This window comes from Argopecten irradians, chromosome 12 (assembly GCF_041381155.1).
Source record: "Argopecten irradians isolate NY chromosome 12, Ai_NY, whole genome shotgun sequence".
Classification (NCBI taxonomy): domain Eukaryota; kingdom Metazoa; phylum Mollusca; class Bivalvia; order Pectinida; family Pectinidae; genus Argopecten; species Argopecten irradians.
This window is the reverse complement of record NC_091145.1, coordinates 7,247,832-7,268,161: the sequence shown is the minus strand read 5'-3', so window position 1 is coordinate 7,268,161 and position 20,330 is coordinate 7,247,832. Positions and strand designations below refer to the sequence as shown.

Here is a 20,330-nt window from a genome sequence, read left to right as displayed (position 1 = left end):
AAATTTCCTACAAAGTGTTATGAATAAAACACTGATGAAATTACACTTCACAAAATTCGTTTACTTAATTTGATATAGGTATGTACTGCTAGAAATATTTCTTTATTTCTTTTTTTTTCTCATTGAATACAGGAGGAATTTAGGTGTACAAATACATGTATCTCCCAGCGTGGTACAGCAGCCAGCATAGAGTCGGTCCATGTAGCTATCGTCACCACAAAGTAAAAGTGTTTTTCGGTAAGAATAATATCTAATTGATGAAGTGTATTTTGTCTGATTATAGTATAGTTTGAATATGATAATAAAAACATGATAATCAGTTTCGAGTAAACCACTGGTACAAAGTGGACTATCTTCTAAGTTTCTTTTATGTAAATGTTGTTTGAGATTTACTACATTTTAGTCTGAAACGAGGGTGTAAAATTTGAAAATATCTATTCCCTGAGTTAAAATATAAGGTGGGTTTAATGATACTGTATTGCAAAAAGCGTTTAATTATGCCAATAGACTGATTTTACGAATATCTACTGGTAATGCGTTTCATAATTTAATTGAAGAATTTAAAAAAGAATCTTTATAAAATTGTGTTTTGCAATTTAGTTGCTGTAATTTGTCTGAATGTTTGGTACTATACATATGATTTTCTTATACCTTATTTGGAATTAGACGTGATAGATAATCTGGAGTTTTCCCATGTTACAATTTGTGGAACTGTGAAATTTTATGATTTTCTCTTCTTTTAGATAATTTCCCCAGCCTAAAAATTATATAACAGACTTATTTAGTAGCATCTGTTTCTATTCTTACTGCCTCCAATTGTATATTTTCTAAATTTTGGCATATATATAATTTGGTAGGTTGTCCCAAACAAAATCAGAATATTCTAGAATCGGTCTTATAAATGAAAATAGACAGTTTGGAGAGAGTTCCAATCTTAAGACAGCTATCCTTGGAGAAACTTTTTTTTTTAAAAATATAGTCTATGTGATTTTCAGTATACCATCTTCATTTAATACAACTCCTAAATGTTTGTGGGATTTTACATTTGATTCATTAGTAATTATTCATAGTTATGGGGTCGTAGTGTCTAGGTGTTGTTTTTCTAGTTATTAATGGTGATTCTGTTTTTTGGTTTTTTTTTTTTGGATTAAAACGCACTAACCATTAGTTTGCCCATGCATGTATCTGCTGTTGATACCATTAATGATGACCTTTTACAGATGTAGGATTATCACCTGTTATATACAAGGCAATGTCATCAGCAAAAAATTAATTCTTTCATATATATCATTAGTATAAACTAGAAAGAAGAGAGGACCTAAGATTGAACCTTGAGGTACACCTGCCTTAATAGTATATGTCTCAGAAGAAGTGCCGTTAATTACAACACTTAGATGTCTATCATGTAAATAGTTTTTACACCAAGATAATAATTTCCCAGATGTATCAGATTTCAATTTATATATTAAACTCCTTAAGATGTAAATCTCTGTAAATATGTTCATTTGTTGTAAATATCAATGTTAACCTCTAACCAAAAATATGACAGATTAATGGCATTAGTCGTACATGTACTTATGTAACACCTGAGTAGATTTTTCGGAAAATTCGCGATTAACCGGGGTAATCTGTTTCTTGAAAACATTACACTTATTTTTTTTCGGAAATCTTTGTGGGAAACTGGACATGTAAATATCCGATACACCATTATTCACATTTTATAACGTTTACAAGAAAAATTAGCTAGAAGTTTGTAAAAATAATTCTTGTTTAAAAGTTACTTTAAATTTTTGGACCAGTCTTAAAATTTCCATTGAAATTACAGGTAGATAGATTCTACATGTAGGCCTATTTGAAATTAATCAGACATTTATCTCTTGTCTAAACAGAGCAAGTTAATGCATTCATATATTCCCGGCAAAAAAAAAAGTTATAAGGAAATAAAGGTTACCTCCCCTTAGCCCGAACCAGGTGCATCTTGGGAATTCCTGTTATTTATTTCCGGATTGGCACAGGAAAAGCGAAAGGAAACAGACCCAAAAGTTTGTTTGCCGTCTGTTCATGTGGCGCCTAAAGTGACAGGACTACGACATCGGACTCCTTAGGTAATATAAAAGTTCTTCTTTGTGTACATGAATTATTGCAACAGCAGCTTTTCTAAAGCTCATAAGTTACAAACTTTTCCAACCAGTGGTCATCGCGACCATGGCCGATGACACTGCTGTGATGTCGATGTTGCTAATTATAGGACGTACAATTCAACACTCATGATTCAGAAGAAATTTATATCCTGTCCTGGTTATTTTGGTATTTAAAGCAATTGTGGTTAATATGCATTTATCTCGATGAAGACATAGTAAATTTACTTACTGCAATTTGAAACCATCCCGTGTCAAACGTGGACAGTACCACCTGTTGAGCAATTAAGTCGTTATGATGACATAAGACAAAATTAGTATTGAAATAGATGGGCTCTTTGCGGTAGCACAACAAAGAATGGTGTTCACATCATCATTATTTACCTGTAGAATAGTAGAGGTATTTTTTGGCTAAGGCTAAATCTGAAATAAATGTATATTAGTTGTATTATTTTTTGACATTAGGTATATATCGATACTTATAAATTGCATGATCAGAAAAATTGGCAGAGTTGGTGGTAGGGCACTCGACTAGTGTTCTGAGGGTCCCAGGTTCAAATCCCTGGCTGGCCGTACATTTTCTCCTCTCCTAGCTGTTGCAGAATTGATTCCCAACTAAGTACTTTTGTAACCCACGATGGTGGTGTTTTGAAGGGTCTCGTATGTCTTCGAGGGTAAAGACTTCGAGAAAAGAGGGAGGAGTGTAGCGGGATATGTTGGTTTTGAGATCCCAAAACATTGTGGCTAAAGTACTATTTAACGTTGATTGGTCCTACCTTCCAGTGAGTATGACGTCACGAAAACACATCAAATGACGACGTCATAATCACCGGAAGGTTAGACTAATCGACAATGAATAGTACTCTACCCACATCGTTTTGGGATCTCAAAACCCCCGTATTGGACTGGGTCGATCATCGGTTACCAGGTAGCTCAGTCAATATAGCACTTGGCTAGTGTTCGGAGGGTCCCGAGTTCAAATCCCGGTCTGGCCACTACATTTTCTCTCCTGTTACATACACAACTAAACACCACACGACACACCTATGAAGATTAAGAAGAAATTTTGTAAATTTTCATTAAAAATTACATCTCTTGATTGACGGCCCACTTCAGAAAGTGAGACAAAACCCGAAAGCTACATCAAAGGTTGCAGATATCAAATTTAAAAAAGCATATCAGTCATCGCCCAATGTTAAGGTCAGTGCACAAACACCAAAGTGCTTGGGACGTATATATATATTCGTCCAAAACCCAGAGTGACCACTGATGAAAGTTTTTATCAAAGTACTGTGGTTTTTCCTCCACCAACAAACTTGGGAACGTCCTTGGATGACCCTGCATGGCTGTTAATTATATAAGGCATTGCACTAATTTAACGAGACCAAAATTCAACTAACCTGCATGTACATATTATACATTTCAAACACTAGTACTGCATATTGGTCATGACTACAGCAGGATGGATACTTGAATGTCGACTTAAAATGAAGTGATAAACAAGAACAGACAAATTAGTGTTATAAATTCGTGTGATTGTGGTTTATTCAAGACAAAAACACTTTAGCTAAAAACAAATGTATGCAGTGTTTTTTCTCCTTATATATCTGGGGTCGGTAAACGACCCCATTCTCAAGGCCACCCCCCCCCCCCCCATTTTTCCCCCAATTACAATGAAAATTTCCCAAATCAATTCTCTGAAAGACAAAAAACCCTGAAAATCTCTCCCCTTGTTGTTTAATCTAAAACAACCTACTCTGAAGCTGTTGTGATGGTCATGATCATATCATCTTTTGATAAAATTAAATCATGTTCAGTTTACTGTTTTACAATATTTAATCATCTATAATACCATGTTCAGTAATGGGAAACTTTTCTCCAAAACTGCTATTTGTGCCATTAAAAATTCCCATTTTGTTACAAAAACTTTTTTCCCAAAATACATTGAAAAATCACTGGTATGTATCTGAATATATACAATGAACAGGTCTACATAAACATTTATAACAATCTATGAAAAAATTCACAATCATTAAATCAACTGCTGGTCAGACTCCGACTTGATTTAATCAACAATTTCCAATCATCAGTACTACATCATGTACACTACCTGGTACCTACAGTCTATATGTCATATTAATTAGCACTTAGGTGTTTTTGGGTTATATTATCTTTCTACATAGCTGTGATACTCATTTGCAATTGGGTGCCTAATCAAAATTATAATGATGTGCTTAAAACTGGAATTTACATGCAACTTTGTCTTTTTGCCATAATGTTTCTGTGTTAGAAATAAAATTTTCATTATAATTAGTATAAATACAAAATTAAAATCATATATATATATATATGTATTCCTGTTGATGTATTCCTGAAACAAATTTTTTACATGTACATGTATTTGAATGGGATTGATATTATTTTTTGGTTAAATTTAAATAAATAAGGTCGATATGATCTGAAATTTAAAGTTTAAAAAAAAGTGGCGTTAACTGTTAGATAACCTAATTTGTTAAATTGAATTACTGGTAAGTTGAAATAAATTATTAACACATGCAGCTAGTTTTCTTGATCAAGGGGAGGTCACTCTTATATCAGTCATCATTAAAGACATGGGATGGATTGTATGGATTTTCAAAATTCAGTCACAAAAATTTTAATCTGATACAGTTTCAGCAGCAAAGAGATTAAAGTTACGAAATGATGATGGAGCTTCGAGGTCAGTTGGTTAAACAATATAGTTTATATATAATTACTTTTGCATGTTTCTGGTTAATGGAATTTTTTAAGTTATTTGTACTGTGCATGCATCCTCTGTCAGTGAATCTACCTCACTGATATGATATACCTGAAAAAATATTTACATGTCCTAAGGCATTGTGCTTTGGGGGAGAGGAATTGAATGTCATAGCATTCTTGTATTTCTTTAAAAAATACTAAGGTACTTTTCTACAAATATTTCAAAGGATGAGCATCAATCACTGCTCACACTTCAAATAGATTCATGATCCTGAAAATTTGCACTCAATATATTCATACTCTGCAAACATATATTGCCAAGTTTGGTATTTTTTCTGGATCCCAAAAGTTTGAGTTTTTTGTGTGTGCCAGATTGTTCAAGAAAGTCAATTAAATACGGTGTACTTTGAAGTTATTATAATTAACAGATATTATTTTAGTCTTCAAACCTTTATTAATACATGTATTACAATATGGTTAATTGTTAGTTAATTACATACATCTGTAGGTATTACATACTTATACTGCAAGTTAAAAAAATTACTGTTAACATAAACTAGTCATGAAGTTAATAACTTATAATTCATGTTATTTAAAAAAATGTTTACGGAGAATGAAAATTGACTGAATACACTAACCCATCATTTAGCTTGCAAATTGGTACAAGATGAAAATACACACATTTATAGTATATCAGTACAGAAAATTGCTTTCTCTAAAAGGTATTGGTTGTGACAAATTTTATATGAAGTATTTTCTTATAGTAAGCTAATTATAACATATTATGTGTACTCTACATGCACATCCATCCTCTCTCATGCAGCCAACTTTCTATGTTTTCACAAGTTATTATTATATATTACATGTTGGTATACAAAGGGATGATAGCTCTGGCAGTCAAGTGATTTACTAATACAGATCTAGAGTTAGTGAACTGGTCATGGAAACTCATAGCCAGGAAAGTGATTCATGCAAATATAAGAAGCAAAATTCCTGACTGCATTCTTAATTTCTACCTGAAAAAATCTTGTCTGTGAAATAAAACTTTGGTGTGCCGAAAAAAATTAATGTGCATGCGCGATATGCTTGTCCTGATAATAGGAAAACTGATCTGATATCTAAAATTCTAAACTCTTCAGTCGCTAAAGTTGTAATAGATTGGTTCTCTATAGCTATATTCTATTATAATAAAAGTAAAACAAAAACATTTAAAAGCATAAAATAACAAGGGAAAATTTGGACTTAAATGTCACTGAATGTGTATACATGTACTGGTCCATGTTCAATTCATTGAGTAATTCTCATATTCTTTTATAATTACTCATTGCAAATATTGAATAAATGTATTTGATAAGTTAGAGGTTGTTGTTTATTGTTGACAATACTAGTACTATTTACTGTTACTAGTGTTCTTTTCGTCATCTATGAATATGTTTTCCCTTTCTATAACTGTTGCTTAATTGGAACAAATTAGAGATGATTTAATTGGTGAACAAATCTTTAGTTCTCTCAATTCAGTCTAAATTTTACTCTTAATATATAATAATGTATTACATCAATCGACATCTGGGACTTGCATTGCTTGCATTAAGATTAAGTCTGTTACTCTTATTTATATATAATTTGGCCCTTATTGAAATATGTTATAGACATTTAAATTATATATAATACTTATACTGGTATGTATAGTCATAAGTACCCACGATGTACTCTTTAATAACTTATATAACATGCCCAAGAGTAACATGTGTATACATTGTTTATTAAATTGTTTATAAATGACAGCACACAAGGACGTGTCAATTATTATGTACATCGTATAATGAAGTCAGCTGTGATATATATATATTGTATAGTGTTCATTATGTACGTTGTGTATGTACATTTATCCTGGGTTGTTTTTTTTTGTAAACATCAATTATCGATATATATCCATTCTAGTATCAAATTTAAATCACTGTACTTTTTACTTCCCGTTTGACTGCTAGCTGGCATGGTCTATAAAAATGAAAAGTTGTGTACATGTCCTTGAGATTGAAACAGTTACACAGGACCATGCAAACTGGAATTCGAAATGATTAATCTTTATTTAAGTTTACTTTACTACAATGTGTTTCCTTTTGAAAATTTGGTTTTTGATAAAAAAAAATATGGCTCGCCGTGTTTAGAAGCAATATGTCATGTACTAGTATATGTGATTTTATTTGTCTTTTACATTTGATAGTTAGGTTTCTGTTTAGAGTCGATGATTTATGCTGTTGTTGCCGGTTGTAAATCATTATTACCTAATAAACGGATTGAAATACATTTGTACAAGGACTCATGATCACCTGCTATTTATAGATACTAGTGTCTGTGTGATATTTTTGTCCAGGAAGTTGTCTAACGTTTTGTTAGCCAACAGGAAGTTGTAACAGGTGAGATATAAAGTTACTGGTTATAATACCTCGAGTAATTGTTACACCCAGTGCTAGTGTTGGATGTTCTACCCATATGTGTGATTTATTGTCATTTTATGGAGAATGCTTCGACTGAATAGCTCAGCCATGAACGGTAGTATATTTTGTTGGTATACTATATATTTATATGTGAAATGTCATGATCAATTTAATGTGGAATATTGGACTAGATTAATTAGAATTTCATGATCAGCAATAATCGGTTAACTAAACTACATAAATTAATTGATTGTTTATTAATTTCAATTCATGAACCAGTTATATAATTAATTGAATGATTCATTTTATGGGAATCAATTGTTCATTTTTACTTTTAATTTAGTATATACCAGGTTACCTTGGTAATTTCTGGTTTTCTTATATTTATAGGCAGAACATATATACAAGTACACATATATATAGCTATCATACTATACTGAAGTACCAGGTCCAGGTTTGTTGATAAAAAACAACCTTCATAAATAAATTACACCTTTTGATTTATACATGTATTCTGTATTTGCATATTACAGAGTTATCTGCCGTTGCAGGTAGGTATTGATTGTGACGTCACATGTTTTCGAGCGTAACGTCATACTTTTCGGAGAAAATGATGTGAATTGCACTCACAAAATAATGACGTAACAATCGAAACCTACCCGCAAGGGAGCTAACTCTGTAATATGCAAAGACAGAATACCATAACTGACCCAATAAGTGCTCCATCCCCATTTTTTAGGCCTCAATTTCACTCACCTCAAATGAAAATTCTGGTAGAAAATATGAAAACTGTGTAGGTCTGGTATTACTTTGTGCACAATTCATGAAAGGCTATAGCTAGTCCAAATAAGGTTCTTTAAAGTGCCCCATTATTTAGTTGTTTTAAATTTGTTGAACACCATGGGTTCTTCTTGAGTTATGGTTTAATTGTTAAAGTCAGAAATTATGTTAATTATTCATTTGTGTTGATATATATATATATATATATATTATATGGTACTGTACTTCCTGAGGATACTATATACACACATGCACATTGTACCTACACATATACTTACCAAATATATATGTAGGTCATTAATGCATTTTTACATCGATCGGTATATGTGTACAAATAAATATATTTTATGTGTAGTTTTAATTTTATATCCATCAAAGCTTGATAATAATGATGAGCTGGTGATCATTTTACAAATGTTTTATAAAAAAAAAAAAAATCCATAAATTAATAATACTATCCGAGACTTACATGCATGATAAGGACACAAAAAAGTGGCTCGGGTATCAATAACGCATGCTTCGAGTAATCACAGTATTTTTATTTCTTTTCTGAAAATTGCCATATTTAGTATCACAAAACAGGGAAGTGGATTGTTTATAATCATGATTCACGGTGTACATGGACATTCTATATCAGATCTGGTTGTGTATACAAACTCACTGTAAAGTGGTTTTCTAACCCTTATACGAGCTATCGTTATTATCACACATAAATATTAGATAGTTATGATAAAGATAATGTCCTGGTAAACAAAATCAAATGTTTTCAGTTTTCTTTTTGAGGAAGTGTTTCAGAAAATGGTTTTAAAGTGGTAATTGAAATGTGATTACCGAGGTACAACCCGTTACTGAAATATCTATTCATCTATACATACAATGTATTTTTGTATTGTTGGTAGTGAAATGTGTATTACTGAAATATCTATTCATCTATACATACAATGTATTTTTGTATTGTTGGTAGTGAAATGTGTATTCTGTCTTTGCATATTACTGAGTTAGCTCCCTTGCGGGTAGGTATCGATTGATACGTCATTGTTTTGTGAGCGCAATTCACATCGTTTTCTCCGAAAAGTATGACGTTACACTCGCAAACACATGACGTCACAATCAGTATGTACCTACCCGCAAGTGCAGATAACTCTTTAATATGCAAATTCGGAATATATGATATAAGACAATCTCACCACCTACCTGAGCTGTATCCTGATTGGTCTTCTGCACCTGTTTAACGTTATTATTCATGATTTGGGCAAAGCTAGATAGCTACAATCTGTCAAAAATTAAACAACAAACAAAATCAAAGTACTCAAATTACTGCAAATACAACACAGCAGAAACAGAAAAATAGAATGAAATCAAATGAATTTCCAAAATCAAAATATATATACCATATTATAAAGACTTTGATATCAATTATTTCAAGAACATTCAACTGATCACAGAAAATACATTTGTTTTGTTTTAACATTTTCCTTAATTAAAGTTTCTACATGAAATGAAAGATTTCAAAATTAGAAAGAAAACAAAAGTCTTCATTAAAAATGAGTTTTTATCCTATACTCTTGTTTTGTTTCTTAAAATGTTGCATGCACACATGAGGACATCCTTATAAATATAAGTTATATTGCGATGTCTTTACCTCAGATCTGTTTTTAACACTCATTTAAAAACATTATTTAAAGGTACACATAAAGAACATCTGATTAGTTTACTTTATAACTCTCAGGTTTAAAATAAGGCTTGGAAACTAAGTCCAATTTGAATTATCATTAACAGAAATTATGTAAGTTGGACAGAGGAGTCACCAGCAGGCAACAGTATACCTAATTAAGGGAGTACTTGTATAAGGTAGAGTTCACCTAGATGGTGCTTTGTAATTATATAACACTCTGTGTATTCTATATACACTCTGTGTATTCTACCAATCAGAAGGCAGTCTCCCCATGACTACTGCTTGGTCCAAAGGAATATTATTCTATGAATAGGGAATTTATGAATGGAAGTTTATGAATGAAATGGTTCAAGAGGTCACCACTAGATGTCATTGTAGGGCAATTATACATATAGTCTTACAAATCAATAGTAAACCGGATGGCAATAATACAAACGCTACACACGTTGTATAAAAAGTATATGACTGACTACTTCTCCTTATCTACTGTAGGGATTTTAACAAAACTTGATGGCAATAATCCTTATACAGTGTAGGTGTGCATAATCTATATTGGAACAAAATACTTTTACCCTTTTTAGAGGTATTATAGGTTCCCCTTTGTTACGAAATTCGGGTAAAGATATGGTATCAGTTAGCCTCATGGGCAGCAGTTCTAGTTTAATAATTCTATGGTTATTAGATACAATTTAAATCAGTAATTTTCTTACTCAATAATTTCAGGGACCTGCTTGAAACATGTCTATTTTAGAGAGTTTTTATTTCTTTGAGAAAATTTTTGATAAAATTAGGAAAATACAGCAAAATTTCTCTACGGGGATCAAAAGGGCCCGGGACTTTAATTGGACCCAAATGTACCTAAAAAAATGAAATCACTGAGGGATCGATGCAACTATATATATATGCTGTTTGCTCCCAAGGTTCCACTTTAGTTTTAACTTCTAAAGTTTAATTTACAGGGCGCATTCTATTAGACAAGATGCCGTTCATCAAAAAAACAAAGAAGTCGACGTCATCAGAGGGGCCAGTGATGCAGATTTCGGCACCAACGATGGTGACGCACAACTTCCATGTTGGTTTCAATAAAGTAACAGGAGCATTTGAAGGTCTGCCTCCCCAGTGGACAGCTTTACTTCAGACATCAAATATCACGTAAGTTATTTAGGTATAGAGCTTGCATATTGCATAGTACAATGTACTAGTACGTATACAGAATTTGATGACCCAGAATATAGATGTTATTTGTATGTAATATACTGTATTCAACCCTATAAGTGCCCAGGACACTTAAATCTTTTTTAAAAATGTAAAGATACTAATAAGAATAAATTATTGAAAACCTACAATGTACATGTAGTTTTGTTTAATTTTGGTCTTTATTTATGCCAGAGCAATTGAAACTGAAGTCTAAAAAAGGAGCTCGAAGGGCGCTTATAATTAAGGACATGGGCGCTTTTGGGTCGAATATGGTAATTAAATGGTGGGAACTGAAATTAGTTCCACAGAAAATGAATCTTTGTCTGTACCGACATTTCACAGAGGAAAATTATCCCTCATAGCCTACTTTAAAGGTCAAGGACAGCCACAGCAATAAGTCTTTTGGTTTTTTGATTATGTGTAACTGTACATATATAAGTCTCCACAAAGGGGCAGCTACTATATATATTTTAGTTACACTTTTTTTTAATTTGGTAAATGCTGAATGTTAGGTGATAAGACATTTCTAGATTTTGTAAATTTTGAAATGTTAAAAATGTTTTCAATTTACAAAATTAATATGTACTTTGTGTTGACAGATCAGAGGAACAGAAAGAAAACCCGGAGGCAGTCATCAACTCCCTGCGGTTATTTACAAAGTCTTTCAAACATAAACCTGCTGATCACCAAAAATATCTAAAAGTAGCGACAACAATAGAGGAATCTGACGATGAATTGGATAGTGAAGACGATTCATCAAGGCGATCTAGTAAACGTGACTCAAGTGACCCTCCAACTCCTCACCTGGACAACAATGGTGACTCGCAGTCCGATGTATTCGTACAGGTGCCTGACAACAAGGACCTGAAACAGGCCTCACAAAAGGCAGCCTCCGCCTCAAATGATGTAGTAGAAAAGGTTAGTCAGGGTCTTCACTGCATGTTCCTTCTCAAGAAAAAATGGGCTTCCTCTATATCATTGTAATGGAAGTTTAGAATTCAGAAAAAAGCCGGGTTCTTTTCTTTTTCTGTGCTTAAAATGGACATGTGGATGGTGTAACATAATCCATGTTAGTTGTACTGAAAATTAAATGACAACTTGCAGGGGTTTCAATTTGATGTGTTACATATCAGTTTTACATCTGAATTAAAGTTAAATCTGAATTTTTCTAAGAAAGCAATGACAGATGACACTGTGTATCTGTAAAATTGAATGTCAAATGATAACATCGAAACGGTAAAAAATTACAAGATAAGACTAAAAGAACTATGGTAGGGTCAAACGACAATGTAGAAAAAATCATTAGCCATGAAAAGATTTTCTTTGGTGAAAAAGGCAGATAAGATTCAGTTAGATGTGCTAAAAGAAAAAGAAAATTTGGTTCTATCACTGAGATTGTATAAAAAAAATGTTCCTGATTTAAGTTTGAAGCTTTCTCAACTTTAAGAATTCTACGTATATTACAGAAAGATGAAGTGGATGCTGTATCAGTAGACAGGGTCATTGAAGCGTGTGCCAAGGTCAAGGTGAACGAAGAAACTCAAGAAGAAGAGGAAGTACCTGTTCGCCGAAACAAAACACAAAAGAAAAATCTCTCCGACATAGAAATCAATTCTGCACTTGGTAAAAAAATATTGCTCAAATTTCGATAATCGTTTTCAACAAATACAACAGTCATCATATCTAGAATATAAAGACAGCTCACACATTTAAGCTGATGAGGTTACATGCATATATAGATAGACAGATACAGAGGATCAGATCTTACATGAGTGACGATTTGATATGAAATTTATCTGATAAGAAATTTTTCAATAATTTGATAAGCCATGAGCGTTTTTATTTAGCCACTCATGTAAGATTTTGTTTATCACATAACTTTAAAAAATTAAATAATAAGTAAAACTTAAAATTTCGTCTCCATATAAAACAATAGAAATCTGGCTTGGATGTAACGTTTCCGTCTACTGAGATAATCATGCAACGTCATATATAGATTATGACATCAAAACTACCTATGACGACATAATAATTTTCATTACACATGTGTCTTAAAATATTTATGATCTGGCCGTATGACATGGCTAGACGGGCTAGTTATGTGATGGATATAAAATGATACACATTTTCAACTTCAGCATGGACATGCAATACTGTATGTAGCCAGTTGTTTTAGTATGTAAAATTTTTTTGTGATTTATACTAAAAACAAGAAAACTAAATTTAAGTGGATTTGAAATTTTGTGATTTCTCAATTTTTCACAGATAAATTTTCGGGAGGTTAGAGAGGATGTTCAGTGCATTACAATTAAATGTCTTCCTTTTGCAGAAAAACTTTCCACTCCGGGAAATTCTTCAGAAAAATACGACATACACCAGAAACTTGGATCAGGGTAAGACTACTATTGTTGGCTCAAAGGATTTGTGATGTAAATAAAATATTCTCTTGGTTAAGCTGACTCAAACACGTGTACAAGAAATGATGAAGTTACTTTAAGGGTCCAAAATTACAGTCCTAATTGATGATCTTTAGCTATAGGGAGTTTAGAAAGGCATAAGCTCCCGGAAAAGACACAGTAATCATGTTTTATGAGTGCATTTACTGTAAATATACATTCATCAATATACCATGTTCGACCCAATAAATGCCCAGGGCATTAAAGAATTTAAAAAAAATAAATGAAAGGGTGCTAATAAGACGAAATTATTGCAAATCTATACAGTTTAGTGTAGTTTGTATTGGTCTTTATTTTGAATTTATGCCTGGGCAATTGAAATCGAGGCTTCAAAAAATTGGGAGGGGCATGCGCACTTATAGAGACATTAGTGCTTATTTGGTTAAATGCGGTATGTCAATTTTTGTAAAAATATCAAAAATTGAAACTATTGAAAATATGTATTACCCGTATGTCTTGCCTATCCTCGAAACAAACTTACTTTTTACCGTGACTTAGGATAAGGTTGAAATCCTTTCTGATTGCAATATAGTCTAGCGATTGCAATATAGTCTTGCGATTTAAATAATAGAGTTACCTTTCTTGTGGTTAGGTAGCAATTGTTACGTCATTATTTTGTGAGCGCAATTCACATTGTTTTCTCTGAAAATTATGACGTTCAGTTTGCAAATACATGACTTCACAATCAATAACTACCCACAAAGGCAGATATAACTCTGTAATATGCAATTACAGAATTAAAAGTCACTGTACACACTGAACATCTGACATTACAGGGCTTCAGGAACAGTGTGTATGGCTAAACCTAAGGACAATCCGGATGCAATTGTAGCCATCAAGATCATGGACTTGAACAACCAGCCTAAGAAGGAGTTGCTGATCACAGAAATTGAGGTGATGAAAACACAAAAACATCGAAACATTGTCAACTTCATTGAATGTTACTACCTGGACCCTAAACAGGAATTATGGGTGGTGATGGAGTATCTGGACGGGGGAGCTTTAACGGACGTTGTCACGGAGACAGTGATGAACGAGGGCCAGATTGCTGCTGTTTCACGCGAATGTTTGGAGGCGTTAGATTTTCTTCACGGTAGAAGTATAATCCACCGAGATATTAAAAGTGACAATGTTCTGTTAGGCATGAATGGAGCGGTTAAGTTAACAGACTTCGGTTTCTGTGCACAGCTTAGTGGGGACAACTGTAAACGTCAGACCATGGTTGGTACGCCATACTGGATGGCTCCAGAAGTCGTGTCCAGGTAATTCATACTGTTATAAACTATAATTTTTATGTTGAGATAACGAGTAATAATACTTAGTTTTGGTCAAAGAAGCTTTACTTATTGGTTATATATTCTTTTATAAAGTGAACGAAACCTTTAGACAACTATATACCCTCATAAATAATCGATGAACCCGCCTCCTGCCTGTTGAGATTGCAATTGTTTCCTCTGAATTATGGTTTCCCTACTTTTCATTCCCATGCATATCTTAGATGCTAAGTTTCCAAGCACCTGGCTTTCACTTCCCAGTTGAAGCAACAATGCAATTGGCTCTAGATCTATATCCATGAAACTGTCTATAAATCATCACTTTCGCGACTACTCTGTACTGTATTTCGCTATTTTCTCTTCAAATGTTTTTTGGAGAAATTACTTTTTGCAGATTTATAATTGAATTGAAATACTTTTCTATTTAATTGTGCAAATTGTTGAAGATATTGAGGTAAACTCTTGCGTATTAACCTTGGTCGCAAAATTCGCAAAAATAAAACACACACGAAAAATCATTGATTTACAGTATATATCTTCTATTTAAGAAGTGATTGAATGATGAATACCAGGTAGTAGCTTTTTAATGTCATATATTGGACCTTAGGGACGGAGTTTATTAAAAGTAATGTAAAAAAAAAAAAATTCAAAAAATCTTTCTTTGTGGAATTGTTGTTTGAATAAGAAGATTTTGTCCATACACATTGTATCAATAAAATAATAGCTAATTGGGCATACCTAATCACTATTGGCATCGATCATTAGAGTCCTTAGGTTGTAATTGTTAAAATGGCATTAAAAAATTAAAGTACATGAAATAAGATAAATTAATAACATATATTTGATACAACTGTATATGTTGTTCTCTTTGTAGGGAACTGTATTAGATTTCAAATTTTTCAAGACTCTGAGAATAGCATATATTACTTACTGTAAATATATTTCGACTGCATTACACTTGTTTTTACAACCAAATGTGTTACTGAAAATTAAAGAGGTCAGTGTATACGTGCATATATCATGTATGTATGTATCCAGAGTAATATATTATTAATTTGAATTCTAATACTTGCCACAGTTCCGATTCACTCCCCTCAACGTGTGATATATCTTGGCATTTGATTTACAGGAAACACTACGACAAGAAAGTGGATGTCTGGAGTATGGGTATTATGATAATCGAGATGTTGGAAGGAGAGCCCCCATACCTGAATGAGACTCCCCTGAAAGCCATCTACCATATAGCGGCAAAGGGGAAGCCCGAGATAAAGAACTTTGAAAAACTGTCTACAGAACTTCAGGAGTTCCTCAACATGACGTTAGAAGTGTCGGTGGACAAACGAGCAGATACAAGAACACTACTGGCCCACGAGTTCCTCAAAAAGGCCAGACCTCTCCATACTCTAAAAGCACTCATCGTTGCTGCTAAAAAGGCAACTGGTCACTGAATTTAATGCATGATTAATGTCTTTTTATTAATTTTAGGCTTGCAAGAATCATCTGGTGTCGTCAGTTATAGTACTGGTGTAATTGCCATTCTCCCCTGCTCAGAGTTACTGAAGCAAGAATTTTATATTTCGATATACATTTTATAGTGTCATTATATATTGAGCCTTGAATGTATAGTATCTAAGGTTAATGGGGAAGACTTATGATATGGAATTATGTAGAACAGTATTGATACCTCTTGTACTGGTAATATTTGGAGAAATTATATGTAGGATGATACACTTTTGTACAAGGGTTTGTAACATGTAAATGATCAAGGCACATATTATCACTGTAACGTCTCACAAATATAAATCATGATCAACACTTCCAGAAGTTCCTTCCAAAACTGAAAGTATATGCATCAAATAGGTCAAGACTGACTATAAACCAGGTCATTGTGCTCAGGCAAGGAATATCTACATAAACAACCATTCATCTACTAAAATTTGTATTAATATTTAAATCACTTTATTCAGATATGTGTTAATGTACTGTTATTGACAGCTGAAATAATTGAATTAACTCGCTGTTAATTATAACCTTTTAATGCATTTTAAGGAAATTACTGGATGTTACTGCTGTCAGAATTTTTTACATAGCGTGTTTAATACTTGATTGATGGACTTAAAATTTGGTTTGCCAGATAAAATGTTTGGCAAATTTGATTGCGAGCTGTTGGGGTTCTTGTGACAGCCGACATTAACCTAGGTCAGGTTTGATGAAAGGGAGATAACTGTGTATTTACGGTATATTTATACAACACTGCAAGCTTAAGTCCATCTTTAGCCGTTGGTCTTCTTGTGACAGGTACCTAGGGAGATTTTTATCAAGGGCAATGACTTTTAATTTACAGTAAATTCCTCGAGACGACCATCTTCATTTGTTAACATAATGTACAACACTGCATGTCAATCTTAGCTGTAGTGTAATTAGATTTAATGTAACATCATTAACATCAGAATTTGTATAATAACCATCTCCATCAGCCACTATCGTGATGTTATGACGGTTTGACTTATTGTATATCCATCTCAAAGTGTGTTTTTGTGTGATAAGAGCTTATATTGATTAGAAACTTGTACAATTAACTGATCACCAGCCGTTAATCAAAGCGGATGTGACTTTGCATTTTGTATTGTCACGAACATTACAATGTTTGCTCTGACATTGAATAGATACATGTCCGTTTGCGAACATGAGCGTGGCTTCATACTGCCAGGCGATCTGTCAGTTTGACCTACGGGTGAATTAGGTTTAAAGACAACATGCTAGAATTAGTACAATTATTCATTTAATTTGTTTTAACTTTTGCCATAGTTTGTAAACCTCATGACACAGAGGGGAAATTAGTTTTTTTTTTATTTTAATGAATGACTATATAACTTGGTGTATTTTATTTTGTAGAACAAAATTTGAAAATACATCATTATGAAGTTAGATTGTTTGAAAACAAAATATATTAAGATGCATGCAAATAGTTATATAGTAAAGAAGTTGATGAACATATTATAATAATTTCATTCAGTCTTTTATCATTACTCAATATTCCATGTTTTTAAATATTGATAATATATCAAATGCTATTGCATATTTGATTGAATCATACAGTATATATGTGCATGCCATTAATATTTTTTTCTGCTGCAGTCTTTCTAAGTATTTGGTATCCAATTTATTTGTTATTTTGTCATTTCAACGAATCTAAAGAGATATATACAGATGCTAAGATATCCTCATTTTACCTTTGTACCTATATTTGTCAATATATTCTAATTCTGCATACTGCTTTCCCTAACACGTTGTCACAAATGACAATAAAAACATATGCACACAATCAAATCATCACTACTTGAACATGTGTCCATATGATTCTGCAATTTGAAGTCTTGAGTTACTTCCCTTGATATTGTGAATCATCAGTCAACATGTTAGCAACACAATGTATTTTTGTTTACAATGACGGGACATTTTCACCTGTAATTAAGAAGTCATTCTTTACTAATATCAATACTGTATAATTATCTTTTCGTGGATACCATTTGTTTGCCTAAGTTTTAACATCAAAACTTATTTTGTAGTACTTTGTGAATTTTACCAGGGAATTTGGTACTTTAAATCATATGCCTGTTATGATAAAAATTTATGTAGTTATGCCGTAATTTGTTCTCGTCTTTATCAAAAAAATTTGTGTCCATGGTATAAAAACAATCCAGGATTCTCTTCAAAAATGCTGTCTGGTTGATAAAAATGTTAAAACACGAAGCAGCCATGATGACCAAGTGGTTAAGATATTCTGACATATTATCACAAGCTCTCCACCTCTGGGTCTCAAGTTTGAATTACATATTTGGTAATTGTCAGTTACTAATTGTAGATGGGTGATTTGTCTTCAGGTACTCCGGCTTTCCTACTATACCTTGGCATATCATGATGTACAATGTAAAAGACAAAAAAAAAAAAAAAAAGCTAACAGATAAACAATCCAAGGCATGACACACTTTGTGTGAATTCATTTTAAAACATTACTTTGATATTAAGGATGGGTTTTGTAACCTATAACTTTGAATCTTAGTAACTTTGTTAAGTATACAGCTTGTTTCATGATCATGTACATCATTGTATAAGGTAGAATGACGCACAAAACTATTCTGATTATTAATTAAAGTTATTCTGAGTTCTATGCAACCATGAGTGTGTGTTAACAGGTGAGAGGAGGCATTTGTAATATGATATTTGCATATTTCCTTTTATTTATTGAAGTTGTGCATGTACTGACTGCTTGCTAATCTAACAAGAAACTACACAAAGATTGCATATAACTTCCCTTTATTTGACTGTTTCTGTTGCATTCCTAAGCAAAGAAAACTGTAAATTGCTTAATATTCGTTTTTGTATAGGCTATCTGAAGTAATTCAACGGATTTTTATTTTTATATATGTGAAATTTTATATAAGTGTCTAGGACCTTTTATATTGTTAACTTGTTATAGTAAATGTTGTTAAAACATGAACAAATATATACTGGAGTAACTATTTTAATGGCTCTAAGCAAACGAGGATACATTAAAAAAAGGATGAAGTTTGTATTTCATGAATTTTGTCAATGTTTTATTTGCTATGTCTTGTCTGTACTGTGTGAGAGTAGAAAACTTGTGAATGTTAAAAGTGACAGCCATGAATTGTAATAGCTGCGATAGATTCCTGACAGCCTGGATTTTTTGAAGGCAGGGTATGAAATTAAAAATTATTCTGTTAACAGAAGCGTCCCCCTTCCTCTGCATGTTTAATATGTACTGTGTAACCTGACTTTGGCACTGTTGGGACAACGATTCACTGTGTCGGTAAAGGGAGTGGTCGGTATTGTCAGATTTCATGTAACAAAAGTTACAATGTACATAGACTGTGATCCTACAAAGGAAAGTTTCGGTTAAGATTCAAATGATCATAATAATCTTGAAAAATTAGTGTATTTCTTTAACATTTTTTTCTTAAGAATGCAATTTTGATATGAATTGTACACAAATTATGCAATAATCTTTTTTTTTGAAAAATGGCCTTTAGTATGAATTTTTATTTTTTGGGGATTATTTATTGGAAATTAATTATATTCTTTCTTAAATAACCAAGTTTAGATGGAAGATATATTAATTATTTTATCATAAGTGGTTTCAATGAAAAGTTCTATATAATTTTTTCACTGTTACTTTTCTAGATTCTAGTATTTGAATGGTTACCAGTGCTTTATTTCTGTATATTTTTGTATACTTTTATTTTTCTTTGTAAACATTCCTTTAATTGCTCTTCTATTTGTAAGTTTTCAGGCTTTTATTATCATTTCCAGATATCATACATTAATAAAACATCAATATCCTAAAATAGTTTTTATTTCTTAATTCCTAAAACCTGCATCATACCACAGGCAGTTGGCTCTATAAACATTTTTCTCTCCATATATATGTAATACTGACACAGAATTACATATATATTATTTCACTGCACCACTGTACATGTACAGGGGAGTAACTCTGAGTGATTAGTTAGGCAATCGGGCCCCGATTTCTCGAAATAAACTTATGTCCAAAACTGACTTAAGTTTAAAGTTTCCATATAAGTTACATAAGGAGAAAAACTTAAGTTTTGACT

The 20,330-nt window shown here is 32.4% G+C and overlaps 1 protein-coding gene across 3 annotated transcripts; it reads left to right on the top strand.

Annotated features, from left to right (window-relative positions):
• Positions 1–1,983: 1,983 nt before the first annotated feature.
• On the top strand, positions 1,984–20,057 carry LOC138336533 (serine/threonine-protein kinase PAK 1-like). Of its 3 annotated transcripts, XM_069286047.1 has the most exons (8): positions 2,005–2,105; positions 4,809–4,857; positions 10,730–10,922; positions 11,567–11,885; positions 12,434–12,590; positions 13,297–13,360; positions 14,200–14,685; positions 15,827–20,057. In XM_069286047.1, the coding sequence occupies exons 2-8, from the start codon at positions 4,839–4,841 to the stop codon at positions 16,143–16,145; spliced, it is 1,557 nt and encodes a 518-aa protein (XP_069142148.1). In that variant the 5' UTR covers positions 2,005–2,105; positions 4,809–4,838; the 3' UTR covers positions 16,146–20,057. The 3 variants fall into 3 exon arrangements, with proteins under 3 accessions (XP_069142149.1, XP_069142148.1, XP_069142147.1); XM_069286048.1 differs by lacking the exon at positions 4,809–4,857 and having other exon boundaries at positions 1,984–2,105; XM_069286046.1 differs by lacking the exons at positions 2,005–2,105; positions 4,809–4,857 and adding an exon at positions 7,281–7,430.
• Positions 20,058–20,330: the final 273 nt, after the last annotated feature.